We start from the raw sequence: 24,054 nt of genomic DNA on the forward strand, positions 1-24,054 counted from the left end.
GACACATATTGCAGCATGTATAAACACAATTTAACCTAAGCAGCGCCACACCCACCCTACAATCTCATATTAGCAGTTGAAAATACATATCAAAAACACATATTTTCAGGAAGAAAATAAACCAAAATTAATTTTAGTGCAAACTAACAAAATCACAATCTAAGAATTTTCATTAGAATTTCACACCATTAGTGGGCTGCAGCAACAGCCGATATTTTACCAAATTTTGGGTAAATTATAAAAAATGGTGTTGCATTGAGTGAACAGATACCAAACATGTTAAGGCCCCTTAACACTTCTGCGACTTGTCCTGCGACTTGGGACTGCAAAGTTGCATGACAAGTCATACCCCATGATTTTCAATGAGTACCATTCATATCTGAGTGACTCCAAATCGCAGCGACTTCAAAGTAGTCCCTGCACTACTTTGGTCTGACTTTGATGCGACTTGCGGTCCATAGACCTTAACATTACACAGGCTTTGCTTCAAGTCGCGGCAAAATCACGGTAAATGATTGTGAAACAACTAATGTGAAAGGGGCCTTAGGCAGGCCATACATGGGTCACATTTCAAAAGAATTTACTTTCAAAAATCTTATCTAAGAATTTTCATTAGAATTTCACACCATTAGTGGGCTGCAGCAACAGCCGATTTTCATGCAGCCATCGAATTTGAGTAATCGGACATGTTGGAAATATTTTGAAAAATGAATGATTTTCTTATCAATGATGGGAGAATCGTGCGAGAAACGTAATTGAAAAAGAAATGCACATGAGTGCAAGAAAAGAAAATTCCTGGAATGAAAAGAAGATTCTCAGACGCGAAAATTATTTTCTGTAGCAACATGTAATTGAAGGCTTAGTTGGTCGAATTTGGAAATCAATGGTGGCATCATTGGGTCACAAAACACATGAAATTTCTGATTTTTAAAAGAAAATTCTTTCGAAATTTGACTATGTATGGCCAGTCTTAGTCTTGAAATTGTGTACATCAGTGAAATCACAAAAAAAAAAAAAAAAACATGGTACCAAAAATTCTCAATTTAAAAGCCTTTACAGGTCATCAGTTTAGAGGTAAAGTGGTTCTAAAGGCAGAAGGTATTTTACCTTGATACTTTCTATGCATTAAAAAATCATCTCTGTGCAGCTCCCCCCCCCAGCCCCCCTTATACTTACCTGAGCCCCTTCTCAATCCAGTAATGTGTATGAGAGCAGTGGCTTACCTGGGGTGTCTCTCTCCTCATTGGCTCACAAAGCAGTGGAAGCCATTGGCTCCTACGGCTGTCAATCACAGCCAATGAACCAATGAGGAGAGAGCAGGGGGCAGGGGGCAGGGGCCAAGCCCTGTTCTGTGTGTGAATGGACAATGCCCAAGCAGGAGCGAGCCTGTTTGAATGCCCTCATAGCAAAAGGCTTGCTATTGGGGGGCACTCGGAGGGGGAGGGGCTGGGGTGGGAGCCAGGACCGCCAGAGGGGGACCGAAAAAGAAGAGGGCATCGCATACTAGATCATTATGAAATACTTACCTTAGAATGATGCCCTGAATCGGTGCTGGCACACCAAGTACACGGCCGACATCTTTCACCGGAGTTACTTCCGGGTTCGCGGGCTCCGGCGCTGTGATTGGCTGAAGCTGCGATGATGTCACTCCTGTGCACCAGCGGGCCGTTCCTTCAGTGTGCATGTGTTGATGACATAGGCAAAAGCGTATATAGTGAATATCTCCTAATCTTTGCAAGTTTAAGAGATATTTACAGTACCTACAGGGTACAGAGTTTACAACCACTTTAACCCACACCCATAATCACTGGTTTTAGCATTATCATTGATGGTATCGGGTTTTAATTATTACTTTCAGCAAACGGCCATAGTAGCAATAAGACCTACAGGCAAAACAAAATGTGTAGCGCTAGACTTTCAACAAAAACAAAAATGTCCAACTAATGATTCCAGGTATCACAAAAAGCTCAAACAATCCTCCATAGATATGAAGCTTGTGGATAAACAGATACTATTCCGGTAACTTCGTGCAAAGAATGTATCATATGTGTGACATCAAAGGTGATCACAGAGGGGAAGCACCACCACCAACATTAGGAAGGCTTACCAGATGGCGTTGACCCAAAGGAGCATACGCCCAGCTGGGTCAAATCAGGCTTGGGTGGTGTGTGGTGATGATCGTTCCAGAAAGATGATGGAAATGAAAATTCGGAGGCCAACCAATAGCTTAGTAGGTCCCTCAGGGTGATGATGAAGAGCAGTTGGCCATGGAATGGGATGAGAAGGAGAGAGACCACATAGTGTAATTCCGTATAAAATATACCAAATTTATTTAAAAAAGGGTACACTCACATGAAATACTAAAATTAGCGCTGTAAGAAGAATGGCGGCAGTGGGGAAGGACCCCATATTCCATTGGTCGTGTTAGCTGCTTATGTTTATCCTTTGTTTGGCCGCGCAGAATTTTTTGATATCCTAGCAATAAGACCTACTTTCCATCATACAGATCACTTGCCACCACAATATACTGTATGTTGTAAGAAGGATACAGATCATCATATATTTAAGTTTAAAGCAAACGTTTGATTGCATTTAAAACTTTCATGGTTAACAAAAATAGATTAAATTATGTACAGTGACTACCTCACTCCCTTTTAAATCTGAACACTAAGATAAACAAGTAGTATTTAAATACAAGAGGCATGTGTATTGTTGTTTGAATCTTGGTTGTGGTTTGTACATTTCTTCCAGATCTGTGCAGTAATCCAGTGTGAAACTTTGCCTCTGTGCATGAGCTTCTTGTATTAGGACAGCTCACTGCTGTTCTCTCTCCTTGTGCAAGGTGACTGGTCTTGTATCTGCTCCCGCCTGTAGTTTTCTGCAGGCAGGCTATACTGGGTGTGGAGCCTGCTAGATTCATTCCACAGCTTTGTTCTCTGCACAGGCTATGTACATCACAATGATGATGTAACTGCTACTTTTACAAAGTAATATCCTAGTTTGGAAAGGCTTGGTGCACACAACATGGATTCATATGCTCTGTGGCTACTGAGGAAAATATTTAATTGAAAACATTGGTGTCTGAGGTTCAATTTTTCAATTTTCAATTTGAAGGCTAAATATTTTTACCTTAATGCATTCCTTGCATTAATGTAAAAAAATGTTTAGGCATCAGTACGGCCCCCTTACACGCCCCCCCCCTTTTTTTACTTACCTGACCCCTCACTTGATCCAGCACTGTGCACACATCTGCAACTCTCTCCCCTCACTTCCTGGTCTCAAAGGCTTTGCTGTGGCATCTAAAGTCATTGGCGCCTGCTACTGTTAATCAATGAGAGTGACGAGGGAGGAGCGGGGGGCAGGGCCGAGACACAGACAGCAAAGGCTCAGGAGCGAGCCCACGTAAGTGCTCCCATAGAAAGCGGCTTTCTGTGGGGGCACTCACCGAAAGGAAGGAATGCCAGCAGGGGACCCTAGGAGAGGAGGTTGGGGCAATGTAAGTTCTATTTAAGTGTAAACCTATTTAACCTTTTCTCTACTAGGTCCAGACAGCAGGGGGCTTTACACACAATCCAATGGCTGCAGCCACTGAGATTGTGTGTAAAACTAACAAGCAGACTCCTGATTGCTTTCACACACTCCCGGCTACAGCACCACCCCCCCCCCCCCCAACACACGCAGCCCTGCCATGTATTCCGAGCTCCAGGCCCAGGACCGACATGGTGGGTGCCGGCGGATGGAGGGGAGGGAGGAGAGTGAACAGACGCCCACTCTTCTCCCCATCTTGTTATAACCCAGAAAGCGACGTGTATTGCGTCACTCCTGGGTCACCCTGTCACTTTCCCTGGCTAGCATAGTCTGGAAGGAATGTATTACAATGCAGTCTGGAAGGAATGTATTGCAATGCAGAAGGAATGTATTGCAATGTTGAGGTAGGCAACAGCAGGATCCATAGAAGGAACTGGCCATTTTTCTAAAACTCCTCTTCCATTGGATACTGCTGCGAAAAGCATTGGAGCTATAACAAACTTTTTAGGATGCGAGCAGGCACCGTATAATGCCTCCTCTACCACAAAGTGCAAAGGAAAGGTCTTGATCAGCTTAGAAGCCTTCTTAGAGCCCATACTCGTAACTTTTGGTTGGACAGTGCCAGAGGCTCCAACTTTAAACAGGAGCTAACCTCATCCAACAGTGCTAAAATAGACTCTTCCTGTGTAGATTCCTTTGAGTTAGAAAAGCGCACCCTCCTCCTCTCTGTCCTCCAGCAGGACACAAGCCAAATCAGAGTTCATGAGGGACTGAGACAGAAAAACCCAAAGCCCCTGTGGCTGGAAGGTTCCAACATGGCGGTGAGTTTCCACATAAAATATGCCATAGGGGAACAAGCAGGAGAAACGGTAATTCAGTAATGGAAGAGGAGGAAAAGGCAGAAGGATGATAAATGCAACTACTGAAGGATCAGTAATGGTAGAAAGAATACCCTCCTTAATGGACCCACTGGCAAAAGGTTTGCCCAAAAGCTCCTTAATGCTATCCTCCCTCCGCTTATTATTTTCCATAATGGTGAGAAAAAAAAAACACTCAAGGTACTCATCAGCATGGTAAGGTAGGGGTTAAACAGCTCATTAGGGAAGCTAGTATGGTGTTCCAAACAGTAAGTGCCCTCTTGGGGTAAAAAACAGCTGAAAACAGAAACCACTGATAGTGAGCAGCGCATTAGGAGTCCTCCAAAATGTGTGACTGAGTTCCTCTCACAGTATCAGTCACAACTACAACTGTCTATAAACCTCTAAAGCCAAGAGAGTAAACACCAGCAGCATAAGCCTGGCTATAAACTGGCCCAGGTAAAATAAACTACATTAAAGAAAGAGACAGGTAGCCCTAAAAAGGGCTATTGCACAAAACAGCCATGCCATTCCCAGAATAGCCCCTCCAAAAATGTCAGGAAAGGATTGGGCAATGGAAAACAAAGGGGAAGATTTTAACCACTTGACCTCCGGAAGGTTTTAGCCCTTCATGACCAGACCATTTTTTGCTTTTCAACACTACGCCAATTTAACAATTACGCAGTCATGCAACATTAACAAAATTAAATTTTTATCATTCACACTCCTTTATCTTTCACACAAACAGAGCTTTCTTTTGGTGGTATTTGATCACCACTAGGTTTTTGTTTGCTTTTTTTTATATAAATTAAAAAAGGCAAACATTTTGTAAAAAATAATATATTTTCTACTTCTATCTCATTTCTTTAGGCCCTAAACTACTAGACCAGTACAAATTCCACCCAAATTACCCCCTTTGGAAAGTAGACATGAGGCATTTAGTAAGAGGCATAGTGGGTTTTTTGAAGTTTTAATTTTTGTCACAATTTTTTTGAAAATTAGGAAATTAAAACTTTTTTTTTGTTATCACAATTTTTTTATTACATACAGTCACCAGTGCAGTACAGCATCATCATATGAATGATTTGGTGGCAATCAGGGATACTGACTAGTGATTCTATGTTAAAAAATAAATAAAACAAATAATTTTTATTCAATTGTTTAACCTTTTTTTTTGACATTGTGATCATTGGGCCCTGACTACCAGGATCCGCAATCAGCAGTGCGCTCCTAAACCCAAAACAGGCACCTGCATGTGTCGCCCCACTGCAGTATATGTACTGTGGTGGGTCTGCAAGTTGTTAAAAGGAACAGGTTCCTTACTTACCAACCTGAGAAATACATATTTAAGTGGGAATGGTCCCCCCCCCCGTGCTTCACTTTCTTTGGAAAAGTATACCCCCAAAGGGGTCTTCAGGGACTGGCATGCACCAGCTTTGTTACACACAGCACAACGTTCCAGGGAGAAGTGCCAACTAAAGAATTCAGTGCCCAAAGCACTTTACATGGAAGGCCCTGCTTCTTCCATCGTTTTGGTGGGGTTCGGTGTCTGGTCCCAGTGGCATGCCCATGATACTGTTCTGAAAGCTGAGTAAGTAGCCAGGAGGGCTGGGGATATTAGAAAAAAAAATGAATCAGAAAAAGTAAACATTCAGTAGAGAAGAAAAAGCATCCATCACCTTAGAACACTAGCAAACAACTGAAAATAACTGTCAGTGGGAGGTGTTATATTGAAGGGTTATATGGAAGTCCTAACATTTATGTTTGCCAGTGTCCAATAGCCTGAAGGTACAAAAATATAATCCAGCCATCTAAGGCCTGGTTCACATGGGTCTTGTTTTACTTGCACAGGAATGCATAGGTATTGCATGCAACCCTGTGTCGGTAGTCCCATTGTTGTCTATTGGAACACAGCAGCTGCACGGACACCGCTGCTGTGTCTCAAGATAACATATGTGCTGGTGTGGGTCTCTAAATGCATACAGGGTGAGTTTGGGTACCTTCACCCACACAGATGTCATATCGGGAAACACTGACTGTGTCCATGCAGCTTGTGTGTCCCATAGGACAACAATGAGACTGCCAGCACGGGGATGCAGACAACACTTGTGTATTCCTGTGCCAGTAAAACAGAGCCCTGCATGGGGCAAGCATATATTTGCCACGTATGAAAAAGGCCTAAATCTAAGCCCATGACCTGTACTGTATGATCAAAAAAGTTAATCCTGACAATCCAATATAAGCTTACTTGAAAAATCTCCTTCATGTTGGTAATTCTGCTTGTCTGCTGGTCATCTCTTTCCACAATATTCTCTGAATGCTTTGCAGCTTCTGCTCTGCTGTTTACTCTTGATTTTTGAGGACTATATATCCCATGGTACCTTGCCATCTACAAGCAGTGATTCCTGTACTGACTCCGCCTCCTGAATCTCTTCCTCTCGGCACCTCTGTAGTTCAGAAGGCAGGATCTGTGAAATGTATGACACAGCAATGCCTACTCACAGGGCATAGTGAATATGTGTCACAGAATTCAAGGAAATAAATATGTGGAGATCTTCATAAAGTAAGTTTACAAACTTCAAGATTATTCAAATGAATAAGAGTGGACTAGAAATATTTGAAATACAATGTAGAAACGAATACTGATTTGAATCAATGAATATGTTTTTCTATTTTGACCATAGGTACACTTTAATCATGAAAGATGTATATTTCCCCCTTTTAAGCTTTACTTACTTCAAGGAGACAGTACAGTATATCTGGAGCATAAAGTTAACATTGAGAAGCCCATGAGCTCTGTTGTTTTCCTTTCAAACGCATGAACTGATGCTAGTAAAACATGCTGGGTTCCATTCACAGAACCAGATCGCATGTGGTATTTAGGCGTTTTCCCAAATACCGCATGAGATCCTGAAAATGTCAATTCACTACTGCTTTATGTGGTATTTAGCGCATAAAGCAAAAAAGTTTAATAAATACTGCATGAAACAGAAGTGAAAGTCAATTAGCGGAAAAAAAAAAAATTCCATGCAGTGAATAAGTAGTGGTCCCAGCATGCAATATTTAAGGAACCGGCAGCCACCGGCATCCTTAACAACCAGTAAACAACCTGTTTGTTAAGGAGCGGGCGTCTGCCATGTTCTCAACAACCGACGAGTCATCAGCTGTAAGCGGGGAAACACGACAGCCACCCGCTCCTTAATAACCATGACAGTTACTATATACTACTATTGTATACTATACAGCGCGGGTGAACAAATCTACCACTGCAACTATTTTATTTTGCCAGCCAACCTGCTCATAAATAGCCTGCTCACAAGCTTTTCACATTTGACTTTAGTTAGGTTTCTACACTTTTTTTCCCACTTAACTGTATTGCTATCACAAAGAGGGCTGAGAAGCCCCCTATGAGATAGCATTTTGCTGTGACAGGTTCTCCCCTGATGTCACCTCTGCCCTCTGCTGAAGCTAATGGAGCACAAATTGCTCTCCATTGACTCTGCCCTGGCCAAAGGGGACAGCTGAAACTGCAAGTGACATAACACACGTCATTTATGGGTTCTTACTAACTGGTGGAGATCAGCGAATGAATGGTTTCCCTCCCCTCCACTCTGCGATACCTGCCATTCTGGTCTTGGGCCTGCAGGAGGGACAGCACAGCCTGAGAAATATAGTGGAGGGATCGCGTGAGGGGCCACGCATGCAGGGGGTTCGTGGAAGCGATCTGATGGCTGTACAGCCACTGGATCACTTACATCTGAAAGCCGACAGTCAACTTGTGAAACTTACATGCATTTTGTGTACCCCCCCCCCCCCCCCCGTTGCTGTGTACATATAGTAAACACTACATCCGTGGCAGTGAAAGGGTAATTTTACATGTTTTGTGCTTAAAGTCCATAAAAAATTACATGTCCATTTAAGACCACGCTGTCCACAGGGTGATAGGTCTGCTCTGAGATTTCACTACAGAACAAACACATTGTCAACCTTTTAAAGTGTGACTAAATGCAAAACTTTTTTTAAATTTTAGATAAAGTGCAGATGGGATTTGAATGTTTGTCAGTTTCTTTTTGCTGTCTGTGCCCCCATTAGGGAAATTCACCCTCTCTATTTGTCCTGTTTACTATTACCACTGAAAGTAAAAGTAAAAAAAAATCCGAAATTTTGGGTTGTCCCCAGAAAAGTAATAGAGGGAAATCTTCCAGTGGGAACACTAGTTCTGGTGACATGGGGGGCCCCCAAGGAGTTTCCCTAATTTGCAAGGATTTTCTTTCACATCCTGTTTGGCTATGGGACAGGAAGTGAAGGGAAATCTCCGCAATGGGACACAGTCGGAGAAAAAAAATCTGATGGGTTATAATCTTCCCTTGCTCTGTCTAAAATGAAAAAAAAAAAAAGGTTTGCTTATAGTTCTACTTTAAGGTATCTACCAGCAGATCAACAAGTAATAAAACTATGTTACAGTGGGGATGCAAACAAACAAAACCTGCTGCATTAATGCTGCTGACAGACTGCATCAAATATGTAATTTTTCTTTTTGACTATAGTTCCACTTTAAAGCTTGGCAATTTTCATGTAAATGCCCTTAAAATTCTTGTTTCACATAATATGCTAATATGTATAAAAATCAATATAAAGTTAAGATGACAATGTGAAGTTTACGCTCTCGCAGTAATATAAAGCATATAGGTGTACAGAATAATTTAGGGTTGCAGTTGTGGCACATGGGGGCCATAGCTGCAGTGTACCTTTGCCCATAGACATTCAATACAAAAAATGCTCTGCGTGGCTACATACAAGTAAATATCGGCATCAACACTTACACACATATGGGCATTTTCTTTACAAATTGTAATTGTATGTTTTGAAAAATATGTTCATATGCATGAGCATGTAAACACAACTGCCGGAGTTTACACGCATGTAGCCATGGACAGCGTTTTTTGCAGTGAATGTCTATAGGCAAAAATATGCTGTAATTGTGGCTCCTGGGCACCACAACTAAAAGCAGTTACAATTTTCTTCACCCCCAGACGTATGTACTTACTTACTGACCTGCCCTTATATTGTAATTTTAAAATCCGATTAACAACAGCCTAAATTTGCATAGAAAAAAAACAAAGGTCATGAAGGTCAAAACAGGTTTCGCCATGTTTAACATGTGCACAAGTAGCAATTACTGACAATGTAAGATTAAGGTCAAAGAATATTATACATTTAACTAAAGCCTAGTACACACTAGTAGTTTTTTTGTGGCAGGGCTGAATGAAAAAAAAAACTGACAGTTCAGGAGGAGCCGCTGTACTAACTATGCAAAGTTAGTACTGCAATCTCCCCTGCTGTTCTATTGTGTTCTGACAGGGGTGCCAACGGGGGCCTACTACCCCCCCCCCCCCTCCACCGGAACACGCCATTGACTGAGAGTGCTGATCAGGACTTGATTGGAGGACCTTTTTTTGGTCATGCCTCTTCGACAGCAGTCGGCCGAATGGCCGGCTTCTGTCGGACCAACTGTAGTACACATGGGCCGCATGTCGCCATTTTTTATTGAACCGGCCAATGCCGCTTGACATCCGGCCCATGTGTACTATGCTCAACTCTCCTCCAAGGCCAGCCATAGATGAAGCAAATTTCTTTCTTGTAACCAAAGGTTGCAGGAAAAAAATTAGCTTGATTCCCCCATCAACACAGACTGCTCTGGTTCAGCAGGAGATCTGTGTCAAGAATACCCTATTGACCGAAACAGCCGCTGTTCATGACTGGTGTGAGGAGTCTGGTGGAGACAGCACATCACTTCCATAACTTCCACTGCAACAGCAGTTGGTATTTTGCAGCTATTATGCCTATCTAGGCTAATTCACACAGCTTTGCCTAAATTTGAACAATAAATGTGGTACTTTTTGCAGTCCAGATCACACTGCACAGCAAAAGACACTAGTCTGAGCTACCTTTCTATACTCCTTACTGTTAACCACTTAAGCCCCGGACCATTTGGCTGCCCAAAGACCAGAGCACTTTTTGCGATTCAGCACTGCGTCGCTTTAACTGACAATTGCGCGGTCGTGCGACGTTGCTTCCAAACAAAATTGACGTCCTCTTTTCCCCACAAATAGAGATTTCTTTTGGTGGTATTTGATCACCTCTGCGGTTTTTATTTTTTGTGCTATAAACAAAAATAGCGACAATTTTTAAAAAAACACTTTTTTAAAATTTTTTGCTATAATAAATATCCCCAAAAAATATATAAAAACATTTTTTTTCCTAAGTTTAGGCTGATACGTATTCTTCTACATATTTTTGGTAAAAAAAAATCGCAACAAGCGTTTATTGATTGGTTTGTGTCTACAAAATAGGGGGTAGTTTTATGGCATTTTTATTAATAATTTTTTTTTTTACTAATAATGGCGGCGATCAGCGATTTTTATCATGACTGCGACATTATGACAGACAGATCGGACACTTTTGGTGCAATTTTGGGACCATTCACATTTATACATCGATCATTGCGATTAAAAATGCATTGATTACTGTGTAAATGTGACTGGCAGTGAAGGGGTTAACCACTAGGTGGCACTGTAGGGGTTAAGTGTGTCCTAGGGAGTGATTCTAACTGTGGGGGGGGGGGCATGGCTATGTGTGACACGACACTGATCACCGCTCCCGATTACATGGAGCTGTGATCAGTGTCCTGTCACTAGGCAGAATGGGGAAATGCTTGTTTACATCAGCATTTCCCCGCTCTTCCTCTCCGTGAGATGATCGCAGGTATCCCCGCGGACATCGAGTCCGCGGGACCCGCGATCACACTCACGGAGGTCGCCTGCAAACCGCTTCTTAAAGGGCAACATACAGGTATGTTAATCTGCCTGTACGTGCCCATCTGCCGACGTATATCAGCGTGAGCCGGTCGGCAAGGGGTTAATGTATAGGTTGATTAAATAGCACACATGGTCACCTAATAAAGTAAAAACACATCATGTCAGTTGCACTCTGCATTCTGCATTCACACTTATGCCCTGTACACACGATCGGACATTCCGACAACAAAATCCATGGATTTTTTTCCAACAGATGTTGGTTCAAACTTGTCTTGCATACACACGGTCACACAAATCTTTTCGGAAATTCCGAAAGTCAAGAACGTGGTGACGTACAATACGTACGACGAGCCAAGAAAAATGAAGTTTAATAGCCAGTGCAGCTCTTCTGCTTGATTCCGAGCATGTGTGGAACTTTGTGCATCGGAATTGTGTACACACGATCGGAATTTATGACAACGGACTTTGTTGTCGGAAAATTGGAGATCCAGATCTCAAATTTTGTGTGACATAAAATTCCAATGGAAAATGTCTGATGGAGCCTACACACGGTCGGAATTTCCGACAACAAACTCCCATCGAACATCTGAAAATCCAACCGTGTGTATGGGGCATTAGGGTGGAGAAAACACAACAGTAGACTGTCAGCTGCAGAGAAGTTTGTGAGTCCCGGGATTCAGTGTGCACAGAAAGGGAGGTCTGGGATGTAGAGGGGTCAGAGTGCTGGGGGGATATCTGGGATGTAGAGGGTTCAGAGTGCTGGGGGGATATCTGGGGTGTAGAGGGGTCAGAGTGCTGTGGGGATATCTGGGGTGTAGAGGGGTCAGAGTGCTGGGGGATATCTGGGGTGTAGAGGGGTCAGAGCGCTGGGGGGATATCTAGGCTGTAGAGGGATCAGAGTTCTGGGGGGATATCTGAGATGTAGAGGGGTCAGAGTGCTGGGGGATATCTGGGGTGTAGAGGGGTCAGAGCACTGGGGGGATATCTAGGATGAAGAGGGATCAGAGTTCTGGGGGGATATCTGAGATGTAGAGGGGTCAGAGTGCTGGGGGGATATCTGGGGTGTAGAGGGGTCAGAGTGCTGGGGGATATCTGGGGTGTAGAGGGGTCAGAGTGCTGGGGGATATCTAGGGTGTAGAGGGGTCAGAGCGTGGGGGGATATCTAGGATGTAGAGGGATCAGAGTGCTGGGGGGATATCTGAGATGTAGAGGGGTCAGAGTGCTGGGGGATATCGGGGGTGTAGAGGGGTCAGAGTGCTGGGGGGATATCTAGGTTGTTAGAGGGATAAGAGTGCTGGGGGGATATCTGAGATATAGAGGGGTCAGAGTGCTGGGGGGATATCTGAGATGTAGAGGGGTCAGAGTGCTGGGGGGATATCTGGGGTGTAGAGGGGTCAGAGTGCTGGGGGATATCTGGGGTGTAGAGCGGTCAGAGTGCTGGGGGGATATCTGGGATGTAGAGGGGTCAGAGTGCTGGGGGGATATCTGGGGTGTAGAGGGATCAGAGTGCTGGGGGGATATCTAAGATGTAGAGGGGTCAGAGTGCTAGGGGGATATCTGGGATGTAGAGGGTTCAGAGTGCTGGAGGGATATCTGCGGTGTAGAGGGGTCAGAGTGCTGGGGGGATATCTGGGGTGTAGAGGGGTCAGAGTGCTGGGGGGATATCTGGGGTGTAGAGGGGTCAGAGTGCTGGGGGGATTTCTAGGGTGTAGAGGGATCAGAGTGCTGGGGGGATATCTGGGGTGTAGAGGGGTCAGAGTGCTGGGGGATATCTGGGGTGTAGAGGGGTCAGAGTGCTGGGGGGATATCTGGGGTGTAGAGGGATCAGAGTGCTGGGGGGATATCTGAGATGTAGAGGGGTCAGAGTGCTGGGGGGATATCTGAGATGTAGAGGGGTCAGAGTGCTGGGTGGATATCTGGGGTGTAGAGGGGTCAGAGTGCTGGGAGGAAAATAATGGTCGCCACACAAAATATTGACACTTTGGCCCCAATTTGGACATTTTCACTTAGGGGTGTACTCACGTTTGTTGCCAGCGGTTTAGACATTAATGGTTGTGTGTTGAGTTATTTTGAGGGGACAGCAAATTTACACTGTTATACAAGCTGTACACTCACTACTTTACATTGTAGCAAAGTGTCATTTCTTCAGTGTTGTCACATGAAAAGATAGAATAAAATATTTACAAAAATGTGAGGAGTGTACTCACTTTTGTGAGATACTGTATCATTTTTATAGCTGGCCCCCCTACTTTTGTCCCTGTCCCCCCATGTGCCCCCCCCCCCTAAATATGAAAGCTGGAGACGCCACTGGGCCACGGACAGAAATGCTAGGGGGTGTTTTTTTCCCCAGCATTTCTAAACAAACTAAAGCATGGAAACATGGATGGATGGATGAGTTTGCTTTGAATATTAAGAATGAATGAAAGTGCGATTTCGGTTTGTGGTGCTCAGATGCAGTGTTATATCGGTTTAAGTTGTTTGCTTATAGCCAAAAATTATTTAGCCACACACTGATAAGCCACTAGAATTCATGGAAGAACTAGAATAAAAACTTTTGATTCCCCTCAACTCCTGAATATTTTGACCTCTCTGGGTAACTGACACTTTTTGCAGTCTCAATACAAAAGTGCAATACACCTTCTGTGGTATTTCACATTTCTAATAGACCTAAATTTCCTTTACACAGCAAAACTAGATAATGACTGAGCAGATCAGAATAGTGAAGTTCCGGTTTCACGTTCACTTGTAAGCCCTGGTTCACACCAATGCGACTTGTCATGCGACTTAGGACTTCGAAGTTGCATCCCATGCATTTCAATGGGTGTGTCTTAATTGCCTTAACTTTAGCGACGAAAAAAAATAGTTCACTACTTTTGTGCCACTCTAAAGCCTGGTACACTACAGCTGTACAGCTGGGTTGCACAAAAAAAACTGTCAGCTTCAGTCGGAGCCCCTGTACTAACCATGCGAGGTTAGTTCAGCGATCTCGCCCACTGAGTTGTCGTGTTCTGACAGGGGGATGCCCCGGGGGACGCGGGGGACACAGGGGCTGGTTTTCCAGTATGCAAACTGACAGAAGCAGACCAAATTGTCAGCTTCTGTCAGACAGACCAACATACACACGGGCAGAATGTTGGTCGTTTATTTTTTTTTTTGAACCGGCAAATGTCTCCTGACATATTGCCCGTGTGTACGGGGCTTTAGTGCGACTTGGCCCCATAGACTTCTACTTTTTCTACTTCTCACTTTTTTTTTACCCCTCACCTATCCTCCCTGGTCATCCTTGCTGCCTAAAATCTTCCTTCCTAGCAAATCCCATTCACACTTGAGCACAGTAGAAACACACATTCCCTCTTGCATTTTTTTTTGCGCATTTTTCACATCTGAATGCATCGGGCATAGGGGAGCCTATTCAGTTAAATGGGCTGCCCTAAGTGGAACAAATGCCCTAAAGTAGCTCAACCTCTTTGGTCATGGAGTGTTACACATTTTGTCACATTTGTAGCATGTTTTGTCATGCAGCAAAACACACGTCTGCTAACCACGATTGGGGTGTCATAAGCAATTAGCCTGCATTATCCTGCATTCACATCTGAGCATTTCTGAACGTAATGCACTCTTTGTCGTGGGTTTCAAAAATGCATGTCACGTTTGCATTACCATTCATTCCCATTTGCTTTTTTCTGTATGTACGGCAAACTGCAAGAAGATGCACGATTTGCCAAGTGTTTCAAAAACGCACAGCAACACATGTTGCACTTGCATTGCCATTCATTTGCATCTGCACCTTTCTGAATGCACGGCAACCCCCAAGAAAATGCACGCTTTGTCCTTGCATTTTAAAAAATGCACAGAAACACGTGTTGCGCTTGCATATTATTATTATTATTATTCTTCTTATACAGGATTTATATAGCACCAACAGTTTACGCAGAGCTTTACCTACCATCCATTTGCATCTGAGCGTTTCCAAACGCAAGACATCTCACAAGAAAACGCACACTTTGCTATGCCTTTCTAAAAGGCACAGCAATATGCGTCATGCTTGCGTTACCATTCATTTGCATCTGCGCCTTTCTGAATGCACAGCAACCCGCAAGAAAATGCATTCTTTGCCATGCGTTTCGAAAATTTGCGTCACGCTTGCATTACCATTTATTCTGCATTTGGATCTGCGCATTTCTGATCGTGCGGCAACCCGCACAAAAGCTGTGCACAAAAAAACGTGAGCGGGAACAGCGTGTTCCGCTAAACTCAGTTGTGAATGGATTGTGCTTGGTAGGAAGTTTTTAGGGCAGCAAGGATGACCAGGAAGCAGAGGTGAGGGTTAAAAACAAACCCACTGATCCAGCAAATAGGAGTGCTTCTTATCAGTAAAAATGCAACTTGTCACACTTGAAGTGGTGCTGCTTTCATGTCGCACAAGTGTGAACCAGGGCTTACACAGCAAAACTAGATACTGAGAAAATCAGAACAGTGAAGTTCCAGGCTCACATTCGTCTGTAAAGCTTCATGTACACCCTGGCTACATGTACTGCGGCTGCAGGAAAACACAAGACGCAGCAAAATTGCACCACGAGTTTGCCGCAGTTTTGCGTTTTTCTGCGGCCGGCAATCAAAAAGTTTCTATCCTGAATGTGATTCTTCCATGTTCAGAAGAGGGAGGTTGAGAGAGATTGAACCTCACCTAACTGTGGCAGCTCCTAAACTGCTAAAAGCCTATGTGGATATTGACACACAGGCTTTTATGGAGTTGAGTTTAGGAGCTTTGGCAAAATATGGCAAAAGCTCCTAAGGCCACATGTACACTGCTGCTGGTAAACGGGCGTTTCGGAGCAGTTGATCATTTTTTTTTAGCTGCCCCTGAACTCTCCTCTATGTTATCTTATCAGTACATGTACACAGGGTCGTTTATAGTCGTTTCTAGGCAGTTGAGTTTAGAAGCATTTTTTGGAACCAAAAAAACGGGTTCAGACGGGTGTTCAGAGGCATTTGAAACGCCAAATGCCTGTAACAGCCTGTAAACGCTGCTAAATGCGGTAACTCACGTTTAGCAGTGTTTCGTTTACAGACGTTTTTAATCTTAACAAAAAAAATAATAAAATATTTATATTTTCAATGGATCAAAAACTGTAAAAAACGCTGGTGAGCCATTTTTTTGAGCATTTATCTGTGTTTATGAGCGTTTGGCGTTTTTTGTGGTCAGAAAAACGACTCCTGCATGCGATTTTATGGCGTTCAGAAAACAGCCCATAAACTCCACTGCTGATAAACGTCCAAAAACGTCCATGTGTGCATGGACACATAGGATAACATAGAGGGGAGTTTATGGGCTGTTAAAAAACGCCCAAACTCCCAAAAACGGACGTTTATGAGCTTCAGTGTACATGGAGCCATACCCAGTAAAGCGACTGGCCTCAGGTGATACACAGCGATTAAACAAATAGTCCTACATAAGTTGTATCTGTTTATTTGCGGTCTTCTCTTCTCTACAATTGTTCAAAGCGAAGAATTTATCAAGCATGGCTGAGCTATCAAAAAAAAGGGGGCAGAGAGCTGAAATTACACTCTGCAGAGCTCAGTGAGGAGAGTTCTGAGAGATGATTTGAAGGAAGGGACACACCCACACAGCACACAGAAACAGAGCCGAGGCTGTCAATCAGCTGGAGATTCCTCCCTTGTCACCATTTTTCTTTTAGTGTCAGGGAAACTTATCAGAAGTGATTTATGCTGATAGCAGAGGTACAAGGCAGCAGACAGAAATTACACTAAGAGCTCATAATTGAGACAAGTACACACTATAGAGAAGGGATGTCCAACCTGTGGCCCCCCAGCTGTTGCATAACAACAAACCCCATGAAGCATTGCAAGGCTGGCAGGTACAAGTCCCATGAGGCATTGCAAGGCTAACAGGTACAAGCATGACTCCCAAAGGCAAAGGCATGATGGGACTTGTAGTTTTGCCACATCTGATGGGTCACGGTTTGAGCACCCATGCTATAGAGCAGTGGTCTCCAAACTGCGGCCCTTTGCCTGTCTTTATATGGCCCTTGGGACACTGCTCCTACCACTGATGTGAGATGATGCGAGACACTGTTCTGCCAACTGACACCAACAATGAAGTACAATATCTCCCAATGGGGCGCTATTCCTCCCAGTGATACCATCGATAGGACACTATTCCTCCCACTAATACCAATGATGAGACACTATTCCTCCCACTGACACCAATGATGCGGCACTATACCTCCCATTGATACCAATGATGGGACACTATTCCTCCCTCTGATACCAATGATGGGACACTATTCCTCCCACTAATACCAATGATGAGACACTATTCCTCCCACTGACACCAATGATGGGGCACTAAGCCTCTCATTGATACCAATGATGGGACACTATATCTCCAACTGATACCAATGGTGGGACACTATTCCTCCCACTGATACCAATGATGGGACACGATTCCTCCCACTGATACTATTGATGGGACGCTATTGCTCCCACTGATACCAATGATGGGACACTATTCCTCCCACTGATACTAATGATAGGACACAATTACTCCCACTGATACCAATAATGGGACACTATTCCTCCCGCTGATACCAATGATGGGACACTAGTCCTCCCACTGATACCAATGATGGGATACTATTCCTCTCATTGATACCAATGATGGGATACTGTTCCACCCACTGATACCAATGATGGGATACTATTCCTCTCATTGATACCAATGATGGGACACTGTTCCTCCCACTAATACCAATGATGGGACACTATTCCTTCCACTGATAGCAATGATGGAGCACAATTCCTCCCACTAATACCAATGATGGGACACTATTCCTCCCACTGATACCAATGATGGGACACTATTCCTCTCACTGATACCAATGATGGGACACTATTCCTCCCACTGATACCAATAATGGGACACTATTCCACCCACTGATACTAATGATAAGACACTATTACTCCCACTGATACCAATGATGGAACACAATTCCTCCAACTCATACCAATGATAAGACACTATTCCTCCCACTGATACCAATGATGGGACACTATTCCTCCCACTGATACCAATGATGGGACACTATTCCCCCCCCTGATACCAATGATGGGACACTGATTCTCCCCCTAATATCAAATGTGGCAATGTTTACTCTCACTGATGCCATGAAAACTTCCACCACTGCTGGTCATAGTCCGGCCCTAACTTAAGTCTGAAGGACAATAAACTGGCCCTTTGCTAAGAACATTTGGAGACCCCCTGCTATAGAGGCTTATGCTTTGTTCATATTTGATAAGACTTACAACCACTTTACAAAGAAAGACTGACTTGTTTACCTAGATATCAGAAACAACCATAACTAATGTTATATAAGCATGTAGCAATATTATTTTATGTGGAGCACCCAGCCTAGAGATGTTTAAATAACATCACAAAACATTTCACAGAAAAAGACAAAAGGTAACATTTCGTAAATAAAATTCTCACCTTTCTAAGGTTCCATCACTCCCTGGTGAACGGGTCTGGCAAAACCAGGCTGACACTTGTAGTGCTAGTTGCCTTAAGACCCTCTTATTGTTCTTTATAAGGCTTGTTTATTGGCTTGCTTTAAAAAGTCATGTAAGTGCTGATGTGTTTTCCGCTGATAAAGTGCTTTATTGGAATGCTACAGCTGATTTTTTCTGGACAAAGACCTGTTGTATGTTTTGCTCCTCACTGCAGACTTGCTATAACTGAGGATCTTTTTTTTCCATTAGAATCAATTGCCTTCTTTATCTTTTTCCTATTAATCTTTTTTTTTTTTTTTTTTATGATTTCCATCATTGTCTTTGGAAGCATTAGTGTGCCCTTCACAGTGTGGTCTGGTTTGGCTCCACATCTCCTTGTTCACATGTAAGGTTCCCATTTTCAGCAAATCTCCCTGGAATGAACTTTCTCTGAGCGTTTTTTTTTTTCCTAACAGCAGCAGCGTCTCTGTAAGTTGGAAACCATCTGGATCGGTTGTTATGGAAACAAGGATGCCATGACAACTGGGTTTCTCAGGAAACCCCAGGTTGCTATGGAAACTGCATCACCCAGGTCAGAATTAGTAACTTCCGATGAAAAGCAAGTCCAGCAGTTTAATCTTCTAGCATGTAGACTGTCAACACATAACAGTATCCACACAAGGCAGAAAGATTCCTCTGCCTTATGGTTTACAACAATAGAAACTTGGCACTAATCAGAGAAGGATTTCTACACAGTTTTGCAGTTCAGGTTTTTTTTTTCAGCTAGGCTATAAATTCATCATCGCTTATCAGAATCCTAATTAAAAATGAATTTGGTTAGTACACCTACCGAATGCTGCTAATAGAGTAAAAGCTTTGTTCACAGATATGAGTTCTGCGCTTTGAGGTGGTGTCCACAAAAAAGGGTGAGATGATGATCGTAACATTCCAAACTTAAAAAAGGGTAACATAAATAATAATAATAATTAGCATAATCCTAATTAATAACGAATTTGCTTAGTACACCTACCCAATAGAGTAAAAGGTTTGTTCACAGATACAAGTTCTGTGCTTTCATGTGGTCTCCACAAAAAGGGTGAGATGATCATAATCCGAATTTAAAAAAGGAACATGAAATAAATTAATTTAAAAAAAGGCTTTGGAGGTAAATGTTGATCTGTCGACAGCAACTGTTTACTAGTTGGTAGACTACAAAGCAGCACTTCATTTTATGGCCAATAAAAAAAAAGTAGGGACTTTCCCTTTTTTGTTTGTAAATATTAAAAATAAGAGATGTGCAGCCTCCTGGAACGACTCTGCCTTCTAGCGCCACTTCTGATCTCCTCCTATAGTGTGAGCACAGCTTCCTTCTCCTTAAAAATGAAAAAAGTGGGAGACACCAATGTCGATGGTGGTGACATTTCTCCAGATCGGCTGGTTGGTGGAGCCCTTCCATCCATCGGTGGTGCGATGGTTACACGTCGGTGAAGATCTTCTTGATGTTCACACAGTTGGGGTTGTTGGTGGTACAGTTGGCAGTCTTAAAGCTGGGCTGCTTGAAGGGCCCTGGGCTCACCCCTTCCTCGATCACCATGTACTCCGATTTACTAAGGATGGAATTGCTACGGGTCTTTTTTAGGTCCTCGTTGGATGACAAGTGTTGGCAGCTCCCGACATGGAGGTACTGGGCTTGCTCCTCACCTTCGGTCTCCCGGTGGTAGAAGTAGTTGAAGTTGGACACTATGACGGGCACTGGTAAGGCAATGGTGAGCACCCCTGCGATGGCACACAAGGAGCCCACGATCTTACCACCAATGGTGATCGGGTGCATGTCCCCGTAGCCCACTGTGGTCATGGTGACCACTGCCCACCAGAAGGCATCAGGGATGCTGCTGAAGCCAGAAGATGGATCATCAGCCTCGGCGAAGTAGACAGCACTGGAAAAGAGGATGACTCCGATGAAGAGAAAGAAGATGAGCAACCCAAGCTCCCTCATGCTGGCCTTCAGGGTTTGCCCCAGGATCTGCAGCCCCTTGGAGTGCCTGGACAGCTTGAAGATCCTGAAGACCCTGACCAAGCGGATGACCCTGAGGATAGCCAGAGACATGGCCTGCTGCCCATTCCCCTGGCGCTCGGCCAGTTCGGTGCCCAGAGTGATAAAGTAAGGGATGATGGCCACGATGTCGATGATGTTCATGATGTTCTTGGAGAAGGTGGCTTTGCTGGGGCAGGCGAAGAACCTGACCAGGAGCTCGAAGGAGAACCAGATGATGCACAGGGTCTCCACCACGAAGAATGGGTCGGTGAAGGAGCTGCTCAGGAAGGGACCGGTGCTGTTAAGCTGGGGTAGCACTGGCGGCCCGTTGTACTCCTTGTCGTCCCGGAACTCGGGCAAAGTCTCCAGGCAGAAGATGACAATGGAGATGAGGATGACCAGAACTGAGACGATAGCAATGCCCCGCGCGGGACCTGAACTCTCCGGGTACTCGAAGAGCAGCCAGACCTGGCGCTGGAAATCATTGGAGGGTAAGGGTCTCTCCTCTTCTCTGATGAAACCCTCATCCTCTCGGAACTTCTCCATGGCCTCCTCGCCCAGCTCATAGAAGCGGATCTCCTCAGAGAAGATGTCTATGGGCACGTTGACAGGTCGGCGGATGCGCCCCCCGGACTGGTAGTAGTAGAGGATGGCGTCGAAGCTGGGTCGGTTGCGATCGAAGAAGTACTCGTTGCGGAGCGGGTCGAAGTATCTCATCCTCTTCTTAGGGTCGCCCAGTAAGGTGTCAGGGAACTGGGCTAAAGTCTTCAGTTGGGTCTCAAAGCGGAGGCCAGATATGTTGATGACCACCCGCTCGCAGCACTCATGCTCGTCCTGCTCATAGCCCTCGGAGGAGTGTTGTCCCGGGAGGGCGGCCGCTTCCTCCATGAGGTTATCGCACGCCACCACCGTCATACTCTCCTGCTCCGCGTCCGTGTAGCCCGGGTTAACAATGTTGCTGTTGGTGCGGTGCCTGGCCGAGGACGGCGGAGGGGAGTGCAGGAGGCTGAGGTGTTCGTCCATAAAGGTGAGCGGAGGGGAGGGCGGGCAGGGGAAGCGGCGGCGGCGGCCCCCTCCTCCTCCTCCTTCAGCCCCGCTACTACAGCCGCCGGCTCCCCCCCACTTCCTCCTTCTCTTTTTCTAGATTTCACCGGCAACCTGATGCTCTCCGCTCACTCAGCCCAGGGAGCCGAGCAGCCTGCGTGCGCACCCCCGTTATATAGCTCTGGCCCCTCCCACAGCTCTCAGCGTACAGGTCCCGCCCACAGAGAGCGCGCGGCTCGCTGCCAGTAATCACCTGTGAGACGGAGGGGAGGAGGGGGCTCTGTCCGCTCTGTGCTCGGTCTCTAGTCCTCTTCGTGGCATGCCAGCCTTCCATTCATACATCGCCCTGACCGTCCAACCTGGAGCTGCTGCACGTGTCACCGATCGTCTATTAGTTCTGCCTGGGAACGTCTGTGTTTTCATGATCGTAGGCAGCCGAGGTGACAGCTCTGCCTGTGACAGCTCTGCCTGTGACAGCTGACTCACACACATGTGACTCATTTATGGAACTGCTCATCGTGTTTACATTGAGGGAGAGCACACAGATCCCTTCTATACAGCCACCCCTCCCTACTGCCCTCATTTCCCTCACCAACCCTCATCTCACTCTGCTCTAGACATATCTACAAATAATCAGGGTTATGTGCAATGCCTAAGGTCATTGTAAACGGTCGTTTTTCTTCTTTTTTTCTTTTTTGTTTTTTGCTGTTTTTGTTTGCTTTTTTTTAGTAATAAATAAGTTATGCTTACGTAAAACAAAGAAAGTGTAGCTCAACTACAGCTATTCAACAACTGTAAAGGGTAGTTTTTTGTGTTTTTTTTTCAATTATTTGTTTTGTTTTATTTAAGTTGTTGTTTTGTTTGTTTTCAGTAATAAATAAGTTATACTTAGCTAAAAGAAATAACGTTTGTTTTGGTTTCGTGGGGGTTGTTTCTGTTTGTTTTTTTCATTCTTTTATTATTTGTTTTGTAATTATTATTTTTTTTTAGTAATAAACAAGTTCTACTTGCCTAAAATAAATAAAGTGTAGCTCAACTACGACTACTCGACTACTGTAAAGGGTCATTTTTTGTGGATTTTTTTTTGTATCATTTGGTTTTATTTTTGTTTGTATTTGTATAGTAATAAACAAGTTATACTTACCAAAAACAAGCAGTGTAGTTCAACTACAACTACTCACTACTGTGAAGAGTATTTTTTTTTTTTTTTTTGTATTATTTGTTTTGATTTTTGTTTGTTTTTCTTTTTTGTAATAAACAAGTTATACTTATACCTAAAACAAATACAGTGTAGCTCAACTACTCAACTATTGTAAATGGTCGTTTTTTGGTTTTTTTTTTTTATTATTTGTTTTGGATTTTGTTTTTGTTTTCTTGGGTTTTTGTTTGTTTTTTATTTTCTTATTTGTTTTGTAATTTTAAAATTTTTTTTTTTAGTAATAAACAAGTTATACTTACCTAAAACAAATAAAGTGTAGCTCAACCACAACTACTCAACTCCTGTAAAGGGTCGCTTTTTGTGGGGTTTTTTTGTATTATTTGTTTTGATTTGTGTTTGTTTTTTATAGTAATAAACACGTTAAACTTACTTAAAACAAATAAAGTGTAGCTTAACTACAACTACCCAACTACTGTAAAGGGTAATTTTTTGTGCCATTTTATTATTTGTTTTGTGTTTTTGTTGTGTTTTCTTTTTTTTTTTTTTTTTTTTTTTTTTAGTAATTAACAGGTAAAAAAAAAGAAGTGTATCTCAACTTTAAATAAAATCTCCCAAAAAGATAATAAATAGCAACAGTCCAACAATCCAGTATGACTGGTGTTGCTATCTGTGATCTTTATAGTACATTTTAAAACAATAATCATGTTTATGTACTGTTGATTGTACATTTTTCTGAAGATTTTGCCTCCCTTTATGACCAGGCAATTTTTTGGTAATTATCTGGCCATGCAACGCTAAACCCAAAGAAAATGTATATAATAGTTTTCACACAAATATAGCTTTCTTTTGGTGGTATTTGATCACCACAGTTCTTTTTTATTATACATGAAAATAAAAACAAAAAACATTTAAAAAAAAAAAGTTTTTACTTTCTGCTACAAAACATCTCCAAAAAGAAATAAAACAAAAATCAAATGTCTTCATAAATGGTGTCCAAAATGGTGTCCAAAATGTATTCTACTGCATGTCTTTAATAAAAAAAATTCCCAACAAGTCTATACTGATTGGTTTGCAAGAAAGTTTTACTGCCTACAAACTATGGTA

At 43.4% G+C, this 24,054-nt stretch overlaps 1 protein-coding gene across 1 annotated transcript in view; it reads right to left on the minus strand.

The window, feature by feature from the left end:
- LOC141128399 (potassium voltage-gated channel subfamily A member 3-like) overlaps nucleotides 1-23,679 on the minus strand; it is a 133,812-nt gene extending 110,133 nt beyond the window's left edge. The window contains exon 1 of the mRNA XM_073615675.1: nucleotides 18,714-23,679. Within this exon, the coding sequence (XP_073471776.1) occupies nucleotides 20,187-21,770 (1,584 nt within the window). The 5' untranslated portion in view covers nucleotides 21,771-23,679 and the 3' untranslated portion in view covers nucleotides 18,714-20,186. The remainder of the gene's footprint in view (nucleotides 1-18,713) is intronic.
- Between the last annotated feature and the right edge of the window lie 375 nt (nucleotides 23,680-24,054).

This window comes from Aquarana catesbeiana, linkage group LG02 (genome assembly GCF_042186555.1).
Source record: "Aquarana catesbeiana isolate 2022-GZ linkage group LG02, ASM4218655v1, whole genome shotgun sequence".
NCBI lineage: Eukaryota > Metazoa > Chordata > Amphibia > Anura > Ranidae > Aquarana > Aquarana catesbeiana.